Source organism: Mus musculus, chromosome 1, assembly GCF_000001635.26.
Source record: "Mus musculus strain C57BL/6J chromosome 1, GRCm38.p6 C57BL/6J".
Classification (NCBI taxonomy): Eukaryota; Metazoa; Chordata; class Mammalia; order Rodentia; family Muridae; genus Mus; species Mus musculus.
In genome coordinates, this window is record NC_000067.6 from 61996329 (window position 1) to 62023142 (window position 26814).

Here is a 26814-nt window from a genome sequence, read left to right on the forward strand (position 1 = left end):
AGCTCCTCCATTGGGGGCCCTGTGTTCCATCCAATAGATGACTCTGAGCATCCACTTCTGCATTTGCCAGGCACTGGCATAGCCTCACAAGAGACAGCTATAGCAGGGTCCTGTCGGCAAAATATTGCTGGCATATGCAATTGTGTCTGCATTTGGCGGTTGATTACGGTATGGATCCCCAGATGGGGCAGCCTCTGCATAGTCGTTCCTTCTGTCCCATCTCCAAACTTTGTCTCTGTAACTCCTTCCATGGGTATTTTGTTCCATATTCTAAGGAGGAATGAAGTATCCACGCATTGGTCTTCCTTCTTCTTGAGTTTCATGTGTTTTGCAAGTTGTATTTTTGGTATTTTAAGTTTCTGGGCTAATATCCACTTATCAGTGAGTGCATATCATGTGTGTTCTTTTGTGATTGGGTTACCTCACTCAAGGTGATATACTCCAGATACATTCATTAGTCTAAGAATTTCATAAATTGATTGTTTTTAATAGCTGAGTAGTACTCAATTGTGTAAATGTACCACATTTTCTGTATCCAGTCCTCTGTTGAGGGACATCTGGGTTCTTTCCAGCTTCTGGCTATTATAAATAAGGCTGCTATGAACATAGTGGAGCATGTGTCCTTATTACATCTTCTTGGTATATGCCCAGAAGAGGTATTGCTGAATCTTCCAGTAGTACTATGTCCAGTTTTCTGAGGAACCCCCAGACTGATTTCCAGAGTGGCTTTACCAGCTTTCAATCCCACCAACAATGGAGGAGTGTTCCTCTTTCTCCACATCCTCACCAGCATCTGCTGTCACCTGAATTTTTTATCTTAGCCATTCTGACTGGTGTAAGGTGGAATCTCAGGGTTGCTTTGATTTGCATTTCCCTGATGATTAAGGATGCTGAACTATAGAGGTTTATTTGAGAGCTGCTGGGTTGTCTTAAAAGTAGAGGTTTCTTCTCCCCTCCCCCTTTACAAAATTGGCTGCTGTATTTGTAGCCAAGTCTCATAAATTAAAATACTTGTCAAAATAAATGAATAGTATGTTTGTTATATTCATGACTTAAAATCACATTTGATTGCTTACTCATTAATCCAAAAACTTAAGCAATACACTGAGGATTGCAGTCATTAGGGAAATAAAGCTGAGTTCTCCTAACAGTCAGAAGTCACGGGGAGCATTGCACATTTGTGCTTGTTTCTAAACTGGGCGTGTGGATGGACAAATTAGTTTTACGATTTCAAAAGATATGCTCTAGAAGAAAATCCAATACATAGATGCAGTCTATCAGGAAATAGAATTGGGACCGTGATTTACTAAGTAGATTTTAGATGGAAAATGGTAAAATTCAATTTCCTCTTCAACCTCAAGGATGGACAGAGGCTGCTTTGCACACTTGGTTGTGGGGGTGACCTTTCCTCTCCCTATTCTTGGGAAGTCAGAACTGATGGAGCTGGTGTGTGCAGTAGAGAGAACAAAGCCTATAACCAAGGTATTGTTCTCCCTCAGGGATTGAGGCACGAACACTGATCAGCCCTCTGCTGGGTGGTATTTTTTCATGCACAAAAGCACTGCAGTAGGAGTTCAGAGTATGATGTCCAATTATGCTTCACTCCATTCTCTCACGTCTAAGTGTGTTTCATGAATATTCAATGTCTGACTATGGAAAGCAGTCCTAGCCCAAGAGGCACTAAGGGCTACAGTGATAGCAGCCGTGATGTCATCTGCAGAATGGCATCTTAGAGTGTGTTTGGCTCTGCTCTGACCTTGTCTGCCCACTGTTTTGTTTTTCTTGTTTCTGTGAGCTAACCTGCATTCTCCTAAGAGACTTTGTTTCCATTTAAAAAAAAATCAAAGTATTCATTAAGTCTATTTTAGTGGTGTGACTTATGGTTTCAAGCTGATCATCTATGTTTAGCTAGAAGCAGGTAAATTAAGATCCTCTGCTTCATGACAGGTGGGGAGAGAGGCATGGGTACAGTGTCGCAGGAATACCAGGGTGTCTACAGAAGGCTCTTCACTGGGAAATTCTGTGGGCTACGATGAATTTGAAGCTGATCTGTGACCATACTCAGATCTGGTGACAGAATGACCACTTCCGCAATATCTGTAGCATTGTGTTTAGATGCTAAAGGCTAGGATGGAAGGGTCTTAGCTGTGGAGGCCCTTCTGAAGGTAGAAGGCCAGGTTAGGGGCAATGTTCTATTTGACTGGAATGGAATGGCTCCTACACAAAGAACTCAGCCTAAAGTTCTGCTTCTCCCACAGGGCTGTGCTCCACCTCAGCAATGAAGTTTCTGAGGGGATGTTTCTGAGAGTGTTAAGTTTATGTATTAGGTTAGCCAGAGAATATTAATTTTAGAATGCTATAGAAAATAAAACTAAGACAGCAGAACAGTACTGAATCTGAGTGTTGCTTATATTGTAAATGCATTAGACACCTAATTATGAGATGGTTTTCCATGTCTTATTTTCATCTCTGATGTTACATTAGAGACCTTTTAAAGTGTGTGTGTGCGCACACGTGTGTGTACATCTGTGTATTTCCAACATGACACCATATTTCATGTCTTCGTTTCTAATACTGTATGCTTTCTGAAGACCTTCAAAGCCCTAGAGATTAGACAAAATTGAGGAAGTATGCAGTGCTCTGTTGGGTAAATGGCAAATCATGCCACCCAGTGGACTGGGGTCATCTTTGAGAATTTTCTAGTCTTTTAAACTTAAGGACTTTATCTTTCAGATTCCTTGTATGTCTGGTATTATTAATATATTTGGTTCTGGAGCAAAAGAAATATTATTACTATATGAGCAAGTACACTGAGTTTTAAATTTTCTTGATATTTGTATTGTCCTGGCTATGCTTGTTTTTGTTTTTTTTGTTTTTGTTTTTGTTTTTTTGTCCTGGTCTGCATCCACACACGTTTCCCATAGCTGTGCCCCAGCCACCCCTGGGTTAGGATTTGATAGTTGTTGCTTAACCTCCCTGGCAGGCAGGCCTCCCTTGTGTAGATTAAATATGAGTGGTGAAAGCTGGGTAATACATGGTGAGCTGTTTTCAACTAGGAAGTTTAAAAATGCAGGGAAAACGAATTCAAGATTTACTCACATTTGTCAAGTGGTTACATACCGCTTTAAATTTTTAATTTAAGTCATTCAGAAGGAGAATATGATTCAGCCAAATGTGTTTAACATACACCTGACTTCTTAGCAGCTTGCCACATAATTAAAGGAGGTAAATGTATTTGGGGTTGAAATATGGATGGCTTCTCAATAGGCGTATTCCTTGTTGTTATGGGACAATTTATGCTGAAGCCTCTTTCAAATATGATAAGGATGAATAGCACTCATAAGCACAGCTAAGGAAATCATGTTATTTTTCTTTCCCTTAAAGCTTAAAGATACAAAGTTTAGAAAGGCCCCAATTATGAATTTTCAGTTTGAGAAGGAAATGAAAATAGGATTATCTCATTTACTGACTGCAGATTGACATTCCTGGCAATGAAACCATTCAGTACTGAGTCTGTGTACTACGCTCAGTGCTCCTGTCGGAGGATGCTCCTGGGGACTGCTGAAGTCTCAGATGGGATGCAGTGGTTTCTGATGTCCAGATGCAGTAGAGAAGAACCTATTCAGAATCCTTTGTTCAAGTGGTATCAAACCACTAGTTGTCACTTAGTTGCAAGCAGAAGCTGGGATTTCAGTTTGCTCCCAGCTGTCTTCAGGCCCCACTCCCTGGACATAATGTGTATCCCCCACTTATAAGTTCACAGTCTTTCTTAGAACTAACTGTGTGTATTAAGATTTGAAATGAATGAGTCCAAACCTGTGTTGTCGGATTCTGTGCTTTGACTTTTAACTTTACTGAACAGTTTCTGGCTATGTGGATTATTACGTAGAAAATAGTAAAAGTGGCAATTTGTTAAGCTCAACAGTTTAACCCAAAGAGTTCTGTATGGGAATTAAGCCTTTTTTTATATTAGTTCATTAGTTCATTTGACATGTAATTAAAATAGAATCACGTGTTTCTCTGTGCAATTACTAATAAAAATGCCTTTATAAGTACAGTTTATTATATTCTGTGAGCATTTGGCCGATTCTTTTTCATTCTCTACACAGGCTAAGGATAATAACATCAGATTATAAAAATGCAGACTATAAAAGTGACAGAATGCTGCAGGTTGACAAGAGAATAAACTCCAGGATGAGTACTGAGGGACTCCAATAGAAGCACTTGGTGGCTTTATTGTTAAAATGTTTACTTGTCAGCATAGAAACTACAGACATCGCCATGGCACTTGGCATTACGGCCATATGGAGGCACTGCACAAACTGTGCAGGGCTGGGCAGAGCAGCAGCCCTGCACCTCTAAGGGTTGGATGCTCTTGCGTGATGAAAAGTAAGGAAAATAAAAAGAAGAATCAAAATTGCCCATTTGATGTGTTTGATCTTGGCAGTGCCTGTGTTCCTCTGTCAACGCTGTGATGAAGAGATTAAAGGGAAACAGCAAAGAGAATGCAGGATATGGATAAACAAGTCAAGTGGGACTTAGTCTGCAGGCCATGGAATGATCTCTGTGTTAGGAATGAAAAATTAAATGTAACCACCATTGTGTTCCAGATGCCATGCAATGTGTTCGGGATGCTGGGAATATTACCAAGGCAACTAATATTGTCTCCTCACCCAGAAGCACACATACCTCACTGGTTGGTGGGGAAGCGACATCTGACTGTTCATTGTAGCCATTTGGTTCAAATATGAAAGCAGATCTAAGCCCATGGTTAATAGTGCTGGAATGAAGTTGCCGTTTGATCAGATCTGTTATTTATGGATGCATTATGAGTTATTCAAAGTTATTTTATTTCATTTGAGTCTTTGTGTTTATTATCGTTGACTTTTCCATTCTCTTTATCCCCACAAAGTACAAAATAAGTAGAAGGTAGAAACAATCTCTACAGTAGGGTCTTATTATTCCCATGGAGACTCTCAGATACTCATTTTAGATGTCTTAGAGAAGGGGACACTGTACTTCCCCCAAACTGATCCCTAATCTTTAAATTTATAACAACACTTATATTGGCAATTAAATCTATCTTAAGAATAAGAGTTTACACATAACATAACAAAGTTCTGATTTTCTTGTGTTCTCTTGACTTTTTTTGGTTAGAATATATTATGCTCTTGAGCTGCATACTGCACCACACTCCTCAAACAGTAGGACAGAAACAATATTATCAAATACAGTTTCCAAAACTATGCCTTGTCACTCTCTATGAGGACCTGTTTCTAAATGTGGGAGGTCACAAAAATGGCAACAGTAGAAGGTGTTCCAATATACAGTAACCAAAAATTAAACCTAAATTAAGGTCATTGAATCCAGGTAGTTCCTTGTAGTGCCTTCCTATATTATACCCTGTGACTTCAGTTCAGCAATTGTTCAGAGCGCATCATGTCATGTATTCTCTGGCCTGCACATGAAGATCCAAAGTGGTGCCTGGAACACAAGCAGAAGCCACCTAGACACTTCGGCTCACATTTGTGTTATAGATTGCAGGCTTTGAAAGTAGGACCTAATTGTTCTTATTTTCTCAGTGCCTTATGTCCCCTTCTCATTTTTGATTTTGTTAATCTGGATACTGTCTCTCTGCCTTTTAGTTAGTTTGCCTAAGGGTTTTTCTATCTTACTGATTTTCTCAAAGAAACATCTCTTGGTTTCATTGTTTCTTTGTATTTTTGTTTCTAACTTACTGGTTTCATCCTTTAGTTTGGTTTCTCCTCTTGTGTATGGTTATTTCTTTCTGTTACATCTACTCCTCTTGTGTGTGTTTGCTTCTTCCTGTTCTAGAGATTTCAGGTTTGCTGTTAAGTTGCTCCGTTGAGATCTCTCCAATGTCTTTATGAGGGCATTTAGTGTTATGAACTTTCCTTTGAGGACTGCTTCCATTGTGTTCCATAAATTTGGATCTGTTGTACCTTCATTTTCTTTGAATTCTAGAAAGTCTTTGATTTCTTTCTTTATTTCTTCCATGCCCAGCAGTGATCATTGAATTACACAGCTGTTCAGTTTCCATGAGTTTGTAGGCTTTCTGTTGTTTCTGTTGTTGTTGAAGTGCAGCTTTAATTCATGGTATGATTAGATACAAGGAGTTATTTCATTTTTTTTGTATCTGTTGATATTTGCTTTGTGACTGAGAATATGGTCATCTTTGAAGAAGGTTTCCTAACACACTAAGAAGAAGATATATTCTTTTTTGTTTGTGTGAAATTGTCTATTAATATCTTTTAGATCCATTTGATTCAGAGTATCAGTTTGTTTCATTATTTCTCTGTGATGTTTCTGTCTCTATGATCAGTCCATTGGTGAGAGAGGAGTGTTGAAGTCTCCCACTACTAATGTGTAGGGTTTGGTGAGAGATTTAAGCTTTAGTATTTTCTTTTATGAAAGTGGGTGCTCTTCCATTTCAGCATAAATATTCAGAATTCAGATATTATCTTGGTGGATTTTTCTTTTGATGAGTATGGGCTGTCCTTCATCTATTTTGATTAGTTTTGGTTAAAAGTTTATTTTATTAGATATCAGAATGGCTACTCCAGTTTGCTTCTTGGGTCCCTTTGTTTGAAACCTCTTTTCCCAGCCCTCTCCTATGAGGTGATGGACATATCTTTGTTGTTGAGGAGTGTCTCTTGTATGAAGCAGAGTGATGGATCTTGTTTTTTGCATCCATTCTGTTAGCCTGTGTCTTTTTATAGGGGATTTTAATTCATTGATGTTAAGAGATATTAAATACCAATGACTTAATTTCTGTTGTTTTGATGATGGTGGTGGTGGTGGTGGTGGTGTGTGTGTGTGTGTGTGTGTGTGTGTGTGTGTTTCTCTTCTTTTGGTTTTGGTGGTATTTTCTGTGTTTCTTGGGTGTAGTTAGCCTCCTTATTTTGAACTTTTCCTTCTAGTATTGTTTGTAGGGCTGGATTTGTGTGATGGTGCTTAAATTTTATTTTGTTTTAGAATATCTTGTTTTCTTTTTTTTTAATTAGGTATTTTCTTCATTTACATTTCAAATGCTATCCCAAAAGTCCCCCAGAACCTCCCCCCTCCCTGACTCCCCTACTCACCCACTCCCACTTCTTGACCCTGGTGTTCCCCCCTACTAAGGCATATAAAGTTTTTAAGACCAAGGGGCCTCTCTTCCCCATGATGGCCGACTAGGCCATCTTCTGATCATATGCAGCTAGAGACATGAGCTCCGGGGGTACTGGTTAGTTCATATTGTTGTTCCACCTATAGGGTTGCAGACCACTTTAGCTCCTTGGGTATTTTCTCTAGCTCCTCCATTGGGGGCCCTGTATATCTTGTTTTCTACATCTCTGTTGATAAAAAGTTTTGCTGGGTATAGTAGTCTGGGCTGATATCTGTCATCTCTTAGTGTCTTAAACATATCTGTCCATGCCCTTATACCTTTTAGAATCTGTTGAGAAGTCAGATGTAATTCTGATAGATATATCTTTACTTGTTACTGGGCATTTTTCCCATTCCAGCTTTTGATATTCTTTCTTTGCTCTGTATATTTAGTGTTTTGATTATTATATGGTGGGAGAATTTTCTTTCTGGTACAATCTATTTGGTGTTCTGTAAGTTTCTTTTATGTTTATAGGCATTTCTTTTTATTGGTTGGAAAAGTTTTCTATGATTTTGTTGGAAATATTTTCTTGGAGATGGAAGGCTTCTCCTTCTATTCCTATTGTTCTTAGGTTTGGTCTTTTCATAGCATTCAAGATTTCTTGGATGTTTTGTATCAGGAACTTTTTAGATTTAACATTTTCTTTAATTAAATTTCTGATATTTTGATTTCTTCAAAAGTGTCTTCTGTGCCTGAGATTCTCTCTTCGATCTCCTCTATTCTGTTGGTGATGCATACGTGTGTAATTCTTGTTCTCTTTCCTAGGTTTTTCATCTCCAGGATTCCCTCAGTGTGTGTTTTCTTTATTGTTTCTATTTCCATTTTCAGATCTCGATCAGTTTTATTCATTTCTTTCACATGTTTGATTGTACTTTGTTTTGATTGTATTTTCCTGTATTTCTTAATTTCCTGTTTAAAGGCCTCTATCATCTTTATTAGATTGAATTTAAGGTCATCTTCCTGTGCTTTGGCTGTGCTAGGATATTTAGGGCTTCCTGTGGCCCAATAACTGGGCTCTGGTGGTGCCATATTGCCCTGGCTCTTGCTGGTTGTGTTCTTATCTGGCCTTTAGCACATGGTGGTCCCTGGTGTTTGCTGGATGTTCCTGGCACTGACAGGAGTCCTCAGGGAGGCAGGCCGAGCCTAGGGCCTGATGATGGAGCTAAGGGAACAACAGGCTGCTCACCTCTGCTGACTAGGCCCCGGGTGGGACTGGATGTCCCTGGGACCCAGCAGGCTCCTTAGACAAGGAGACAAGGTTATGGGCAGGCTGCCAAAGGAGCTTAGGGGACAGAATGCAGTTCACCTCTGCTGTGTGTGCCTCAGTAGAGCCTGCAGGCAGGGCAGAGAGGGCAGAATTTAACCTATGTGCTCCTAGGGCTAAGCATGCCTTCTCAAGAAGGAAGATGATAGAGCTCAGGGGGCCAATTTAATTCTTTATGTAAAAGGAAAAAACTTACATATCTCAGTAGTAGGCAAAATTGCTTCATCCTTAATAAAGCATATGTATTTCAAAGAAATATGTTAAAATAAGCTTTTCTATCATCAGCTAATGTTAGATTTGTATATATAACACTTCTATAGCCTGCAGACAAAAGCTTCCCATGTAGAAATGGTGCCAGTAAAAAGACTGAGAATGCCTGTAGTAAACAACATTTGATGAAGCAGAGCGTGTATGATTCCATAACTTTGTAGAACAAAACTGGCCCTTTATTTTGAGATGATGGCATGCTGCTTCTGTCTGTGTTCTGCTTGCTTGGATTTACTCACATCTGTTCTTAGGCTACTTTTGGTGGATAGCACACACCTCCACATTGAACAGCTCATGCCTCCACATTGAAAAGTGCATGCCTCCACACTGAAGGGGATATCGCAGCAGTTCTCAAGGGAGTACTTAGGACAAACTATTAGTGCTGCCCACCTAACTCTCCACTCCACACATATTTTAAACAAATATATATGTATTTTCTTACCTAAGAAATATTTTTAAGAGACAGCAACATGGGCTAGAGGGCAAAAGGTAATGTGTCTTCCAAGCCTTCTGATCTGAATTCAGAGAGAGAGAGAGAGAGAGAGCCAGCCAGCCTATGGAAAAGATGAAAAGAGAGGACTGACTCTATACAGTTTTTTTTTTATCTCCACACAACACAAGCCACACAGCACATATGTACACATGTGCTCCCCTCACATTAAGAAATTTAAAATACTTTTAAATTTTGAATTTAAATATATAAATTTAAAATTGTTGCATTAGATTTTAGCATTTTTTTAATCTTTTCACTCCATTTATTCAGCAAATATTTATTTATGTTGTATTTATTGTTCTGACTCTTGGAGCTAAAGCCACCTGAAACATAGATGAAAGCTACTGTTCTTTTGACATTTCAAGACTGATAAAGTGAGGCTATATAGTCAAGAAATTAAGGAATGAGAAAGTATAAATCACTGAGGCTGTCCTAAACTCTCTAAGGAAGCCATAAAAGATGTGGCCTGAAAAATACTGGCATTAAAGTAGAGATGTTGAAAATTTATAGTAAGCTGTGTAAGATGTAGAGGGTAACTATTTCAGGAAGCTAACAGAACAACCACCATGTTAGGTACAAACTATTAGTCTAGCTTCATAGGGGCTTGGGGACAAGAGAGAGAGCAATTCAAACACATGGTCAAGAGTATAACAGGGGCTGTAACCTCAGAGCCCATAGCAAGAGTGTGGGCTTCCCTCCATGTGAGGTGAGAACGTACTTCAGGCACATGAGCACAGGACAGACATGATCTCAGAATTTTCAAGATGTTCATTAGTACTGAGTTAAGTATTCACTCCACTGAAGGGAAGACATCTAGGTAGAGAGAACAGCAAGGAGTCTGTTGTAGTAACCATCTGGGAACTAGCTCCACACTGGTGACAGCAATGTGATGAAAGCTGGGGAAAACCTGTTTGTTTGTTTGTTTGTTTTCAGGTCTTTCGAGAAGTTGAACATGGGTGGTTATAGGGGAGAAAGAAAGGTGAAGAATTTCTACACAGCTTTTGGCCTGAAAATTGGTCTTAGTTTTGATATAAATGAATATGGAAAGAATTTTGAAGAATTTTGTCATATAGTTTTGGAGAGAATGATCACTTGATCACATGGGCCTGATGCTTGGTCAAAAAGTCTGATAAATGTGAAATGTATTTGCCTGTACTTGTAGAGAAGTAGGAATCAAGTGAGGTCATATACAAATGTAGACATTGGTCACTTAGCATTCTCAGAGATCAGGCAAGGGAGGGAAGAGTGAAGGGAAATGTAATTGAAGACCTAGAGAGTTGAAGGGGACTCCTAGCCAGTGTGGTATTCTCAAAGTCATATGAAGAGGAGGCAGAGGGTGACAGGTTGACCAGCAGCATCCTAAACTCTGGCAGAGAAGTAGCCTGGATATTCTCTTGACCTGCATAAGAGCAGATTCAGAATGACAACCTGTCCATCGTCTTCACAGTTTACCATACAGGCAGTCAAGAAATGGTGTGGTTCCTGTTTTCTTAAATCTTCCTGTTTTTCCCAAGAAGGCTGTTAATTCAGATGGGTAGATGAATTAATAACATTTCTGTATACTGGCCTTCCTAAATCTATCTGGAAATTAGATGGCTAAATACAGAAATCTGTGAGGGCAGAAGTTTGGGTTGTAATCAGGCCATGCAAACAGATCCCCTGGGCTTATGGGTATTTGAAAATGTCATGGCTACACTTGGTAACATGAGAACAGTGGTATCACAGAAGGAGAGCAGAAGGCATGCTGGCAGAGCACACGAGCAGAGGGAAGACACCAAGTCCAATATTTTGTATATGCACTCTGCACAGTTTGGGTTGTAGTAGCCTCTAAAGTAACTTTGTGCAAATTTTAATGTGAAAAATTTAAATACACTTCTTTCTTCCAAATCCCACTTTCCTCTCTGGAAAAAGGTAACTCTGTGTGGTTGAAGAGGAGGGTGCAGGCAGCCTCTTTTATATTCTAGATATTGTCAAGCCAGTATCTTTTCTGTTGAGAGAACGCAGTAGTAGTTGATGTTAATCACTGTACCTCTCTCTGTAACAGGGTTTTCCTGAAACTGATACCTAGTTATGTTGATGTCTTGGTGAATCAAGTAACGTAGTTAACATGGATGCCCAGTCTATGATTTAAATGACTAACCAGTTTGAAAGCAAGTGTAAGTCTTTGTACATGATGGCTGTTGAGATAGATACCAGCTGGTAGGGGCCCTCACCATCTAGCCCTACAGGGCTGCTTTTTTTTTTTTTTTGACATCAGAGAGTGGATCTGGCTCTGTTCTTTCCAGGAGTAGTCTTTGTTTCATTCATTGATCCAGATGAGGCTCTGCTGTGATATATCCTGTTGAAAATGAGACTGGGAGACAGACTAAGCAATTAATTAACTGAAGAGATCATTCAATGTGAGAATCATCCAGGCCCCATAATTATCATCTACAAAACAACCATGGAATGCTGGATCTCCAAATAATGGAATTCACTTGGTTTTTGTTTTGTTTTATTTTGTTTTGCTTCGGTTTTTTGTTGTTGTTGTTTTTTGTTTTTGTTCTTAAGAACATGACATCCATACCCAAACTAGAGCTATTCTCTAATGTAGCATCAATTTCCATAGTTTTCATTTTAGAGAGCTAAAATTCTGGGCTGGAAACTATTGATTCCATCACCAGAGACCATTTGGTCCATAATCATTGAAAACAGAATCTCCAAAAAACTGTGTTTTTTTTATTAGTTGTGTCGGTGTAGTAGTGTAACCGTAGATTCTGTAAGGTTTTCTGGGTACAATGTATAAGTAATAGTAAAGTTTTTTAAATAGAATAAGTATATATAATGATTTCTAGTATGAGCTGTCTATTATAACCTTTTTATTATGTTTCTGATTGATGCTCTTTTTTTCTTCTCTTTCTCTACGATATTTAAAGTACATGGATGATATTGAAAGTTAAAGATGAAGAAAGCAAGAAAATAAGATACTGTTTCTATGTAAAACTGCTCACAGTACCAATTCAATATGTCACTGGCTAGTTGATGGGTGTATCAGAATGAATATTCACAATATATGTGAACTTGCAATATGCACAATTGAAATCATAATTATCATAATTATGGCATAGAAGTAATGAAGAAAATAATTCAACCACATTTTTAAATTTTATTTTATTTTCTATGTCAAGACTGAAAGTGTAAAACCTTTCATTTTAGCCAGACGATTATAGAGATCTAGTTTTGCTGATTATTTTTATACTAGAATAATCTTTCATTATTAATCTATTTAAGTCTTCTCTCCAGTCAGTTCATCAGTGCTAGCAATTAAAGACAGAAGATGCATGTGCTCAGTCTCAAGAATTAAAATAATGCCCTGGGAGTAAGCATTTCTTTTCTGTGGTGAATGGATTGCTGGGTTTTCCAATTAAAGAAGTCTCCATACTGGAAATGAGTAGACAATTATGAAGATTATTTTTGAATAGCCAATTTACATATCCCTAATTGTGTTCATTTCTTTTGAACGACGAAGTTGGAGTGTACAGTGCTGTGATTGGCTACCCCTGCATTTGTGTTATTAATACTATTGCCAACAAGGTTCCCCTATGAATGAGGCTCTGAGTGCCTTTCTGGATTAATGTCTGAATCACAAGTAGACTTGACTTATTTAATGAATGAAAGATATCCAAAGAGTTTCTAGCAGTTTTCAAAATTATATACACTGTGTTTCTTTGGGTTGACAGTAGCAACCAAGAACCGTCTCCTGATTTACATTTGGCCTTAGCTACCTCAGCCAACAAGGGACATTGGAAACTTCTTTAGGAGTACAGCCTCCTGGCCACGAGCACAGCAGCCTGCCTTCTCTCTGTTACAGTGGCAGAGCGTCGTGTGATTAGTAGAACATGTTGAATTTTTTTGTGAAAAATGACTGGAAACCAACATTTCAGATTTTTTATATTAAAGATATGCAAATATGTTAAGAGAAATGAGAATAGATATGCGGTTAGGAGTAATTAACTAACTGATGTTAGTGTCAATGGACTTAGCATTCACTGGGCTTAAACCAGACAATAAGATCCATTATGAAGAAAAAAGATACCAAAGACATGTATAACAATGGGACATTTGTGGCACATAGGATTTATAACTATAACATTCTTGGTTTGCAAGTATGTGTGGATTTAGATGGTGTTAGAAAGACAGATTCATGAGGAAATGCCATATCCCTTTGTGACTGGAATATACATTTCTATAATGTATTCTGTTATTTATCTTTTGTAGACTTTCTTATTGTACCCTGGGAGTGAATACCTTTTAGGAATATTGGTTAAAGTCCCAAGTGAGGCTGTGTGTATAGCTCTGTGGTAGAACACTTGCCTAGTGTAGGTAAAGGTGTAAGTTCGATCCTTTGCTGGACAGAGACACCGAGACAGTGAGAGACAGAGACTGTGAGAGATACAGAGACAATGAGAAAGACTGAGACTGACAGAGAGACAGATACATGGTGAAGACATTCACGAGGAGAGAGGTTAAGAGACACATTTCATTCCTGTAATGAGACTTGGCCCAAACTGACTAGTTCAAGAATAGACAAACAAAGAACACGCCATTAATCATGTTCTGTTGCTGTGATTGTGGGAGTTATATTATTGCAGATTTAAGGGTCTTGACATAATAATATTAAACTTCCAAGACTTTTTTAAGGCGACATTTGCTTTAAGGCCAAGTAAAGATCACAATCAACTAGACACAGTGTCTCTGTGATAAGCATGTCCTACGAAGTAATTAGTGTTGTTGGACTCGTTTGCAGCTGATTGCTGTGTTTGACGAACAAGAGCCACTCCAAAAGACTGAGAGCCCCGGTGGAAACCCTGCGGATCGGCAGAGCCCAGATGCTTTCGAGACAGAAGTGGCTGCCCAACTGGCTGCATTTAAACCTGTCGGTGGGGAAATCGTAGTAACCCCTTCTGCTCTGAAGTTAGGTAGGTGGATTTTACAGATGATGCCTTCTATCTGGTTGCTTATTGCAGCAACTTACTGCCTTTCTTCTCTGTGAAGTTCATCATATTAATATTGTCCTTTATAAAGACATCTGGTTTGTCACCTAAGTTCTTTTCCTAAGGCTCTCTTCTGCTGCTGGAGCTCAGGTAAGGAGATGCAGTTATCTTGAACTGAAGGTGACTTCCAATTGCATGCCCCTCAAAAATCACACTGGGAGTCAGACTGAGCAATGAGGCTGGTCTGTTTCCAAGAAGCATCACTATGTTTATAAAGTTTATCGTCTGGAAAAAGCTAAGGGTTACCAAGGCATTCACACTAGAAATAAGGTTCCATTTATATCTTAGTCATCCTGGTTTTCTTCATATATATGGTAGACATTGGAGAAAACAGTTGGGGAGTTAGTTTTGAAATCACCTGATTTTTGTTTTCCAAAAAAGAGAACAGTTTATCTGGTGGTTTTATCCAGAATCCTTTGGCATAATATTTGTTTCAAAAGTGTAGGAAATGGAAGAGGCATTCTTCTGAGGTGTCTGTCAAATACTATTCCTCACCTGTCTGTTTTTGTTGATACTTCTTAGAAATAAGTTTAAGTCCATCTAATAATGTGTCACTTTCCACGACCCATTAATTGTTACTATGTAAAGTATATTCTGTTTGGGCCAGTTGTGAACATAATATTCTGAATGTGCTGACTAGAACTTATTTAACTTAATTCTCACGTCAGAAGGACAGAAACAGTCCCCACTTCTCAAAAGGAATCAATTTTTTCGTAAAGTAGAACATGCACTAAGGTTGGGGTAATAAAAACCCTGTCAATCACAATGACCAGAGGTATATTCCTAGGACCCAAAGGTAGAAGGAAAAAACCAACTCTTTCAAGTTGTCCTCTGACTTCCACTGATATATCTTGGAATGCATGTACAAATGTATACACACACACCCATTAATAGGAAATATTTAAATTGTAAAAATAATGCATAGCATCTTTCCCCCTCATTTGAAATTCAATATTTGCTGTTGGCCTCTATGTTAATGCATGTCTTTAATTGCAGGACTCAGGAGTCAGTGGCAGCTAGATATCTGAGATCAAAGCCAGTCTGTCTACATAGTGAATTCCAGGACAGCCAAAAAGCTACATAGTGAGATGTTGTTTCAAAAAATAAAATAAAATTACTGTTAAATTTATTATATATAGCCGAACCAAATAACCTTACTTTGTCTTGATTTTCTGAAAAGCTTCTGTAGTGTCTCTTTAAAAGCAAACCAAATGGAAATTAATGACCTATGGTCTTTATAATTTTCCTGCATATTTTGGAATCAAAGCTAACAAAGCAGTCTGCATAGATGGTGAAGGGCTGGTTGGTGGCTGCTCCTCTTCTAGAGCCAGGCTTGTGGCTTCAGCAACCTTGCAGCCCCATCGCTCATTTGCATAATGGATGCCTTTTTATCCATTATGCAAATGGTATGAGAGGAAAATTAGGCAATAAGGGAAGACGAAAGGAGAAAATTGCTCTTGCTTGTTTTAATATTCTATTTATAAGCAAGTGCTGTGGGCTTCGAAAGACAGACTCGGGGTATCCCTGCCTTGGGAAACTTGTTTCCACCTTTCTCTTCTGGGCTTTTTCTGGAAAGAAAGCTTGTTTTCGGTTTTCATTTCACAGCTTCTTTTGTTGGACCATCTGATAAAGATAGTGGTGTTGAATCCAAGAAGAAAAACCAACTCACCTTCTCTTCTTTTCAAAGTAGATTCTTTTTCTATTTCTAAAAGATTTATTGTATTTTTATTCATTCATTCATTCATTCATTCATTCATTTATTTGTGTGTGTGTGTTTGTGTGTTATATTAGAGGCTAGAGTAGGATGGTGAATTTCTTAGAGGTATAAGCTCACAGCTGTGAACCACTGGACATGGACATGGAAACCAAAATCAAGTCTACTACAATAAAGACTCTCTAACCACTGAGCCACCGCTTCTGAGCCCCTTTTTGCTTGAAACTGACTTTTTTTCATGAGATGGAAACAAAAAAAATATTGTTTATTCACTAGAATACATATCAGATACTGCCATAAAGAGAGTACATTGAGTGATTTCAACATTTACTCCTTTATTGGTCAAATTTTTTTTGAGACAGTATTTTCTAGTCATGTTTTAGTACTCTCTTTCTCCAAAAAATGAGGAGTTAGAACAGAGAAGTATCTCATCCAAGTCGCACACTGAGTAGGTGGCAGAGCCAGGATGTGAACGCTCACTGGCTCAAAGTTAGGAACCACTTCACTGTATGATTTCTAAGATGCTGTCCATAGAATAAATTGTTGATAAGAGTTTCTTGGAGTTTACTTTGTGGATATGAATAGAAGGCTGAACATTTAGGCTCACACATCCATGTCATTGAGTTTAATGATGTCATAGATTAAACAATGGCAGAAGATAGCATTTGTTCATGTTGCTTGTTCCTATAATAAAACAGCTGACAAGAGGATTAGACAGTTGGTCATAATGAGATTACAGTTAGGAAGCAGAGGCCTGTCTTCTATGCATTTCCAAATCTGGTTAAATTGACAGTGAAGACGAGCCATCACACACAACTTCCTAATTGAAACAACTTTAGAGAAATGATTATCTTTCAAATACTTTATTTTAGTTATAAAAAAAAATCCTCAGGGTTTTATTCTGGTAGAGATTAAATAAATACATAACACATCCATTTCTGTCTCTACCCATTCCATTTTCCTGTTGGTTGTTGGTGTTCTCACAACAGAGGTGGTCCTATACTCTCTCGGGATGGGACTGGGCAGTGCATTTCCATGGATCTTCTGGGATGTGACTTACGTTGTGAGGTGCATCCCAGCTCCCACTTGTGTCAACTCCTTGAGGGGGTTGCCAGAAGAGAGAGAGCACATGTGTTCCAGCAGCTTATGCATTAAGAAGGATTCTCAGATAATGCCAGACTCAGAGCCCTGGCCCTTCCTGGGCTCTTGCCACTTAGCTTCTGGGAAGCCTTCATCTCTGATGATTTTCCATGGTTGCTCATCCTACCTACAGCCACAGTGATCTATTTATCATTCAGCAATTTCTTTCAATTGTCCATATCTTTGTTTCAAATCTTGCCCCTTTTTCCTGACTCTCTTTTTGTTTTTGTTTATCTGGTACCTCCCATGTGCCATTTCTCTCTAATCTCAAATGCTTATATTCTGTAAAGTTTTATCTAAATCTTTAAGGCAATGCTATATACAAGTGTACAGTGAGTAACTTTCAGTTTTTTACTCAATGAAAGTATTCCTCTAACCTAAAATTGTTTGCAAGTCCATGTCTTAGACCACTCACCATCCTGACACATGTATAATTCCATGTCTTTTAAGCTAATTATATGTTTGTATGTATGTTTATATTTAATTGCAAGCTAAGTTTTAAACCAAGGGGCATTTTAACGTCATTTATCTAAATTATTTCTACCATGAATTTTTTTACTAGATTCTATAATGACTAAATAACTGTCCCTGACTCAGTTCTTACAAATTACTAATTGGACATTATCTTTTATCATACATCCTAGGAATAGCTAACAAAACAGTCTACTTAAGAAAAAAATCTGGGGGCTGAAACAGCAGGTAGAATTGTATAGTCATAGTCATAGAATCCATTTGTACTTCGAAGTTGCCTTGTTCACGAATTTTCACACACTCACACCCAACCAAAAAGCCAACAAACTCAACTAACCTGGACCCCTGGGGGCTCCCAGAGACTGAATAACAAATCAAAGAGCATACAACAGCTAGAACCTAGACCCTCTGCACATACAAAGCAGACATGCAGCTTGGTTTTCATGTGGGTCCCCCAACAACTGGAGTGGGGGCTATCCCTGAATCTGTTGCCTGCATTTGGATCCTGTTCTCTTAACTGGATTGTCTTGTCTGGCCTTAGTGGGAGTAGATGTGCCTAGCCTTGCAGTGACTTAAGGTGCCAGGGGAGGTTGGTACCCAGGGGTTTCACCCCCTTTCCAGAGGTGAAGAGGAGGGGGAGATAGGGAGGAGCTGTGTGAACGGGGACTACGAGGAGGAGAACTTGATTTAGATGCAAAGTTAATATTATTATTAAAATAATTATTGAATATAATTATTAAAGTTTATTATTATACTATTAAAAATAAACTAATGGTAAAAAAGAACTTTAGAGCCCTTTAGTACTTATAAACATATTTCAGGGACTGAACAAATTCTTGATCCTAGTTAACAATAACATTGTTTCTTGCTTACATTCTGGATGTTATTGCATTCTCTAACTCTCAAAAATAGGTTAGGTTATAGTCAAAGGGAAGAGAGGACTATGGGATTTTGTGAATAGATAGTAAGCTGAATCCAGAAGCTTCTTAGAGGTCCCACAGCAAGGAAGCTCGCCTCTACTCTAAGGAACTATGCACCCCTTAGAATAAATGTTATGAATGCAGTTGCATCGGGTTTTAGAATTAGCAATTGTCTAAGTGATTGACACTGTTTTACAAATGAATATGTGTAAGCTCCAATTCATTGTGTGCGCTGATGCTGAGTGACCAGTTGGTTTAACACTGCAATTAGAATTGGGTCTCTGACACCATGCTCCTGCATTTATGTGACATTTTTTGATGAACTATATATTTCAATTATCCATGCCCTTTAAATGCTAGATGTGATAATAATAACACTTCATATCCTTTTGGAATTGAGATAAAGTAAAAATTAATAAACAGATACTATGAAAAATGTAAATTTAAAGCTAATGAAGAAACCAAGACTAGAGAGTTGAGGTGCCTCAAGTTGCTTTTTAATCCCATAAGTTGCTGGTTATTCTCCTCTCACTTCATACATACAGTATGCCTGTGCCTGTGCCTGTGCCTGTGCCTGAGAGTGTGTGTGTGTGGAGAGAGAGAGAGAGAGAGAGAGAGAGAGAGAGAGAGAGAGAGAGAGAGAGAGAGAGAGAGAGAATGAATCTTACATCAAGTCAGTATGTGAATGGAATCCTGTCAGAACTTTTACTACAATGTAGGCATCTCTACACCTTTGCTGACATGTCAGGTTTAGGGTCATACTGGGGGCTTTCACTTTGAAGTTTTGAAGCGTAGCAGTCCTCTACCTTTCCCATGGCTGTTCATATCACTTTTTTGGATCAGTAGTACCTGATCCTCTCTTCTCCAAAACACATGTAGCTTCTTGGGACTTGAAAACAAGCAACCTAGAGCTGGTACAAGTCCTGAGTTCCAAATGTGTATCCTCAGCCATGTAACTTGTCTTCGTGATGATTACAGCTTTCCACACAAAAATGGATGAGGTCCCATCTAAATGAAAGTGAAGGTACAAACTGAAGGTCCCATAGATTGCTCCTGATTATGTTACCATTATCTGCAGCTTCTCATCTATAAATGAAGCCTTTGCTTTGCTTTGCTTTTGAGAGCTCTTATTATCTCCAGAGTATCTCACTGACACATAACAAAGTTTGAATCTAGCTCTGTGCCCCTGTCACTTTCCATCTTATGACCCCAATTAATGAGGAGTTTTATTTTGTGTTTTTTGATAATTTTCTCAGTACTTGATTGAAATTTGCAATTTGGGGTTCAAGCTTACATGAGAAGATAGTCCTTTGGTTATAAATTATTTTAGCAATACAATTTAAATAGTGTTTCAGGATAAAAAGTCCTTTGGATTTGCCTGTTGCCATTCCTGTGATCTGTGTTACCTAGATGTGAAGCGATCTGATTAAAGTTGGAAGTTGAATTAATACTAGCTTTATTCTCTCTCCTTTAAACTTTGGAGATGAGGTGCTTTCTGCTGTGAGTGAGTCTTGTTTCTGAGACTTGAAAGGTGCCCTGGATGTTTTATTGTTTCCATGTGTGTTTGTGCTTCTTCAAAACAGAAATGGAAATTATGATTATATGTTTGCTATAATAGAATTATTTTCAAAACACTCATGTCTCTCTTCTTTATTTTCTTTCAGTAGTTCTCAGAAAACACTGTGTAGCCCTGGATTATTGTTGGAAATCCCTACCATTTTCTTTCTGAGTTTCAATAATTCAGGCTACAAAAGCAACATATGGGAACATTTTTCTCAGTTCTTAAGGAAACCAAATCCCTTTATGGCCCCGATCTTCAGGAAAACATAACGAAGAGAGAAGCTTACTCTTTTAATTAGGCTGTAGTGTGTAGGTAGCTGCTGTGCCCATAATGTGAGTTTAAGTCTTGGCATCTGATCCTAGACAAACACACTCACACCACACACATAGCAGAACTAAAGTGCACGGTTGGCTTGGGCTCCTGATGAATCCTTTGAATCCCCACGACAAAGCACTTAAGCCTGTGAGGGATCCTTGTTGCTAGAAGTTCTCTCCTACAGGCTGGAAACCAAGAGTTAAAATTACCACAGAGCTGAGGTCATTTGCTTGGGTGAATCCATAAGTCATAATTTGGTCATTGACTTTCATCCTATTTGTTTCTTTTGAGGCTGATTATTCAAAAGTTAGCAGCTATAGAAGGGCTTTTCTTTCTTTTCTTTTTTTCTTCCCTGAGAGCCTGGTATTTTTCCCCTGTGCAAGCCAGATGAATGATGCTGTAATTAGCTATGGTGACCTTGCTAGGCTATCATCCATCAGTCATGGCTACATAGTCAACAAAATGTGTGCTGCTGTTCTGGTATGATGGTAACTAAATCAGGACTGAGGAGGTGACAGCCTGTCTAACTTATTCTGGGTACCATTCTTCTTTTGCTATTGTTATTTTGGTTTTTATTTTAGTTTTTGTTTTCAGAATACGTGAAATGTTGCATGGGGTGAGGGGGGTTGGGATGGGGCAGGGAACAGGGACTAACAGGTTATTCAGTAAATATCCAAACTGTATGTTGGAAAACTGCCAGATCATACTAGTCAATTAAAAGAATAAAGTCAATACTAATGCCGCCCAGTCCTGAGAAATACTAACACTAATTACCATACAGGAGTAACTTTTGTTTGTATTCAGCTAAGCACAAAGCTGCATCTTGAATGTGGCTTGTATATTGAATGTGCAATTTAAAATACAACTAGCACTGCTACTCTCACAGAGCAGTGTCAGGTGTCTTCAGACTTCTGCCCAAGCTGAGCCCCTACCTCTCTAGAAGTTGAACATGATGAGGTCTGCATACAAAGTAGTCTTTAGTCTTATAAATAGATTTTAAATGATATTGCTTATGAAATGATGTAATGGTGTATTTTGGTGAGAATATATATGCACTGTCTCAACTTCTCTTTTTGTCTATTTTATATTCATTTAGACTTAGATCTTAGTCTCATTTTCATTCTCACTTTTCTGACTCAATTTTACCCACACTTTATCTTTTTTCCTTAATTTTGTACAATATACCTGTGTATATTCGTTTCACTGGTAAATGGTTTCATTTAACACTTAAGTGACTGCTGAATAGGAAATTGTTTTAACAGGGTTTACATTTCACAAAACTGTAAGAGAGTACCTGAAACACAGACTTTGATACTTGGTCGTGTCTAGGTGTATTTTGTAAGTTGATTGTGTGACCTCTAAAAAAAAGACCAGTTTGCCACCTCCCCTTTGGCCTCCTACCACTGCTGGACCCACACTGAGATGGAGCCTGCAGATCCTCTAATAAACAAACGGAATGAAAGGTCACCTTTCCCACTGTTCACTTGATATTAGACCCCTGGGTTTTAAGCCTCTTTTGCAGATTGCTTTTAATAGTAAGGGCAGTGAAGCCACATTTGAAAAGGCCTGGTCCCTAGTAGTGAAAAATATTCAGTGACTGTCATATTCTGCTTTGTTGAGCACCCTGGACCAATGATAAAAGGGATTTGTGATTTATATTTTTAATGGGAGGAAGAAATAACAAAAGGAAATTTTCGCCTGTGAGTCCTCCTCCCTTTGTATTGTACCCTGGCTCCTTCCTGGGGAGCTCTGAAGCTCTCCGCTCTGTTCCAGCCCCTTAAGAAGCCAGGGCAGTGCAGACAGAGTTGCCCTTTGCTCTGGGGCCTGCATTTAGCTTGTCGGTTACAATATGGTGTTAAATTACTTTATTAAACAGCCCTTTTCTCCATCAAGCATTCTTAACCACATGACTCCGACTTTGAAACATATCTTTTGTAGATATGTGTGTATTTGCAGTTTTCTCATTACCGCTAGCCAAAATATTATAATCTACCTGATTTTCTCCTGCCATTTATATTTGGAGAATCTTGCTTAAAATCTTGATAAAGCTTTTGTATAGATGTTATAAGCAAGGTTTAGCCATTTGTATCTTTTCCATGTGTGTATGTGTGCGTTTGTGTGTGTGTGTTTGTGTGTGCACATGTGTCATATTCTTCTTTCTGCCCAGATGGGCAAAGATTAAAAAACACACACACACACACACACACTAATTTAATTATTTACAGAAGATCCATCTTAAGGACAAGTCACTCAAAGTTGGATACGCTTTCATGACTGGCTCAGGACTTTCTCATTTACTTTGACTGATAAAGCTATATGATGAATTATACTTCAGTATGTACACATTTGGTTAGTTCCTTTCATGCCCTATTAGACATTTTTCTAAAATACTGATCTGGCCCAATGCAAGTAAGAAATCCTGAAACAGCTTGATGTGTTTGTACTCACATGCACAGCAGTAAGAGTGACTGCCTTTGCATGGCTGCATCAGGAAGTTATCTGTCTTTTGTTTACCCTCTTAATGTGCAGTAGATAGACCTCAGGACATGCTAGCTATTGCTGCCATGCCTTGTCAGTTTGTCTTTGGAACCATGCATGCATATTATGGTACACAAATAGTGGCTCTCAATCTGTCTAGGCATTGGCTTAATGAGGACATTTTACAAGCTATCAGAAAGTACCAATAACTTGCAAGAATGTCAAAATGATTCTGCTTACTAATCTGTGTGGCTATGAGATGATATGAATTCCTCAGACCTCTATGGATAGAAGAAGCCTAGAACCTTCTTGCTGTGTATAAAATTAGAGAAAAGGGAAGATATGGTACATCTTATTTTCCTTGGTTTATATGGACTACCTAGCTATGGTGTCTTAATGGATATGATCAAGGAAACATGCAAACTTATGATACTTATATTTGGGCTCTCAGATAATGTTGTCTAGGAGAAGCTGTGATTTTAATGCCCATATTTCTAAAAAAAACTATGGGAGAAATGTTGTCTCTATGCTTTTAATACACAGTTTGTCTTTAAAAAAAAAATAGCCTAGCTGCACAAAGCGAGGTGGTTTGCTGTCATCTGCTGTTGGAAAACTATGAAGATCAATTAAACCACACTTGTGTTTGTAAAATAAATAGACTTTCTACCCTAGAGATATGAATGCATGAGGCAAGCTCCTTCCTTTAGTCACAGTTCAGGAATAATGTCCTTTGACCTTGTGACTTTAGTTTGGTGTTGCAGTTAACTGCCCTTTTAGTAAGGGGCTCAGCATCTGCACAGAAAACATCTGTTCTTTGGAGAAGGCTGGGCATAAGAATGTAACTATGGAAATCAGTGTATTGGGTGTCCATGCTAGAAAAAAAATGGTGGCATGCCTGTCACCAGCTTCAGTTAATCAATAATTATTTATTGATGTCTCAGGAGATGAAAAGCATTATGCAAGGCTACCCCAGGAACATAAAATAACATAAGTCATGAACTCCTTCCCAAGCAGCTTGCCATCTCTCTGACAGAAAATAAATTACTGTGTGATTCTCTTAACTTGGTTACAATTCCATTTTCATAATTTGTTGCTGTTCTAATAGAGAGACTACAATTACCACGCCTTATACATGAAAAAGACTTTTCTTTATAAGTTAGTTCAGATGCTCACGAACTCCTCACGAGCTAGCCGTTCGTCAGAAACACGGCCTCCCCATAGCTTGGCTCATTGTCTTGACTTTATTTGGCTCTCAGTTCCTAACAAAGGGAAATAAGTTTTCAGTCTGTACATGGTTCCTCTGTCTTTGGTTTGGACAGTGGGTGACCTTAAAGCAATTAGAAACACCTCAGACCCCAAGTCTTCCCATGGCAGCCCAGAATGTCCTCTGCTGCATAAGAAGGTCCCCCGAGACGTAATAAATTGATGGATGACTATCTGTTTCCCTTTATCCCTGTATCCATCCATCCCTCAGCCGGAAGTCAGACACTCCAGGCCAATATCCTCTTTTATTTCTAAACATCAAATACGTAGAGCATGTTGTTCTACTGGTGAGCTCAGCGGGTATACTTCCTGTAAGAATTACTTGTGCCTGAGCAGAAAGAAGTCTAAGACCCACTGTGTGTCCCTCTTGCTGAGGATCTCCTAAACTGCTGGATGGAGTTTTCCTTTCCACAGCTTTATGTTGCCTCTCCCTGATTTATGTGTGAGACACACGCATACTTAAGTAAGTTCATTTCTGTCCCACTCTTCTTTTAACTCAAAGCATTATTTTGTGGTTCTACACTGTAGTGAATGTGATTACCTCCTGTTTAAAATTTACTAAATTTTGGACCAAAGAGGAACATCATAGAGAATTCTCTTTGATACAATCAACGAATAGGTTTTGTGAGTTACTGCTTTCTTAGATTCATCAAAATCAAAATGTAAAACATTAGGAATGGATCAAGTACAAGGCAGACCGCTCCAGGGGTAACACACTGGCTGTGCAAGCTTGGGGGATGGGGGGTCGGTTCTGGATGTACAGAATCTACCTAAAGCAGGTGTCTGCAAGCTCAGCAGTCCAGGGGCACTATGGGAAATACAGGAGAATCCTCAGAAGCTCGTGGGCCACGCTAGCCCGGCACATGCACCACAACGAAGAGACCCTGACTCAAGCAGGAGGAAGGATGAAGACCAAAGCCTAAGGTTTTCATCTGACCTGCACATGTTTGTCATGGCACGTGTGCTCATTTTCATACACAGACATGCACACATGTGCCACAGCATCTGCTGTACAGGTAGATCTTTTCAAGAAGTGCTGCTTTCCAGAAGAACTTCCTTAAAGTTGGTATCTGATGCTCTGCCATGTGAGCAAGGCCAAGTTCCCAGAGGTTGGCAAGACTCTTTTCTATAATTCATGTCTCTCCACTCAGACCCAAAATATTTTACATTTCCCATCTAAGGCAACAATGAAACAATTAGAAATAGAGAAGTATGGAAATCATAGTACATATTTACTCCACAGCAGTATGGCATTGAAATTAAAATCATAAGCCCCAAAGCAAGTCTGATTACATATGATTCTGCCATCTGCATGCTGTGTGAGTTCAGAGAAGTCACTTAACCCCACTGTGTCTGTTACCACATGTGTAATCCATGAATGACAATGACCTTGTTGTGTTATTGTGAGCAACAAGTGAGGGCATTTGCATATATGCTTAGACTAGATCCTGTCAGATAAGCAGTAGCAGAAAATTGTGAGACATTGTTATTTTCATCAGATTTATTGATTATTTTACCACCCAGGAAAACATTATATATATATATATATATATATATATATATATATATATATATATATATATATACCTTCTATCACTTCCTTTAAACCATGAATTTTAATTTTTTGTGTGCATTTTCCTCAAGCACACATAATAGGTAAAATAGTTTGTTAAAGACAAAGCAGTAGCCAGGACATTAATCAGAAGGGCTTGTGTGATGGCTGCTGGGTCTGTACAATTCCTTCCAGCAAGGGTTTAGAGATTTGCAGGAGAATAATTGCTGTGATCCTTTTGATCTTTATTTAACTCCAATATTTACCCTTATATTCCCATCTTGACTTAGCAAACACTTTTTAAGAATTTTTCTCCACTGCTGTAATGTGTGCATGCTATTTTCAAGTGCCTTTAGAGAAAGAAAGAGTATTTTTTTATTAACTTAAGCTAATTAAACTACCTATCCATATTGATTACATGGTAATCTCCTCCATTGAAATATAAAGATTAGCAAAATACAGATTTGTGTTCAATGTGCTCACACAATACATCATGTCTTGTATTGTTTTCTTCTCACTGAGAGAATGCACATATGGTGTTTATATATACAATGCACTGTGTATTAAGGTGGCACTGTCTTTATTGAATAGTTCTTTCTTGCTTCTTGAAAGAATCCATTGTTTCTTTCAATTTTGTATCTAGCAGACCATGTTGGGAATCTTAGAAAAACGATGGCTCTTCCCAGCTCTGAACGTAACTACAGAGTTCCCCCTAAAACCACTCTATGCTCAAGACACTCAAATAGAAGAAAACCTCAATAGCCAGTCCACACAGATGCTGGCTTGCTATCTACCTAGCAACCCTATAAAATGCTGTGCCCACAATGCTTGCACTATTGTGAAAATGCTAGCTCTCATTTCACAGTGACACCAACTCACTCCAACACACAGAGTGTTCAAGATAAAGCTACAAGAGTTTAATTAAGTAGAAAATGCCTCAAAACATTTTCTAATTATGTATTTTGAAATGAGTAAGAAACTGTATTGGTGCAACTAAATGATAGAATACAATTCACTGTTATTTTTTAAATCTACAAATTTACTTGGGGACTTAATTGGTACAGAATTAACAAGACAGGCAGGAACTGGTTACTGCATAAGAGGAAAATCAATCTGTTTTATAAATTAGAATATATTCTGTATGACTTGACTTACTTTTTGTTTGATTTTACTAA

The 26814-nt window shown here is 38.4% G+C and overlaps 1 protein-coding gene across 4 annotated transcripts in view; it reads left to right on the forward strand.

Annotated features, from left to right (window-relative positions):
* The window catches only part of Pard3b (par-3 family cell polarity regulator beta), a 1003618-nt gene that overhangs the window by 357662 nt on the left and 619142 nt on the right, over positions 1 to 26814 (forward strand). For 3 of the 4 annotated variants that reach the window (XM_011238602.3, XM_006496298.3, NM_001081050.2), the window contains one exon: positions 13979 to 14150. The exons of the other annotated variant lie outside the window; for it this stretch is intronic. In XM_011238602.3, the coding sequence (XP_011236904.1) occupies positions 13979 to 14150 (172 nt within the window). The remainder of the gene's footprint in view (positions 1 to 13978; positions 14151 to 26814) is intronic. 4 annotated transcript variants of the gene reach the window in all.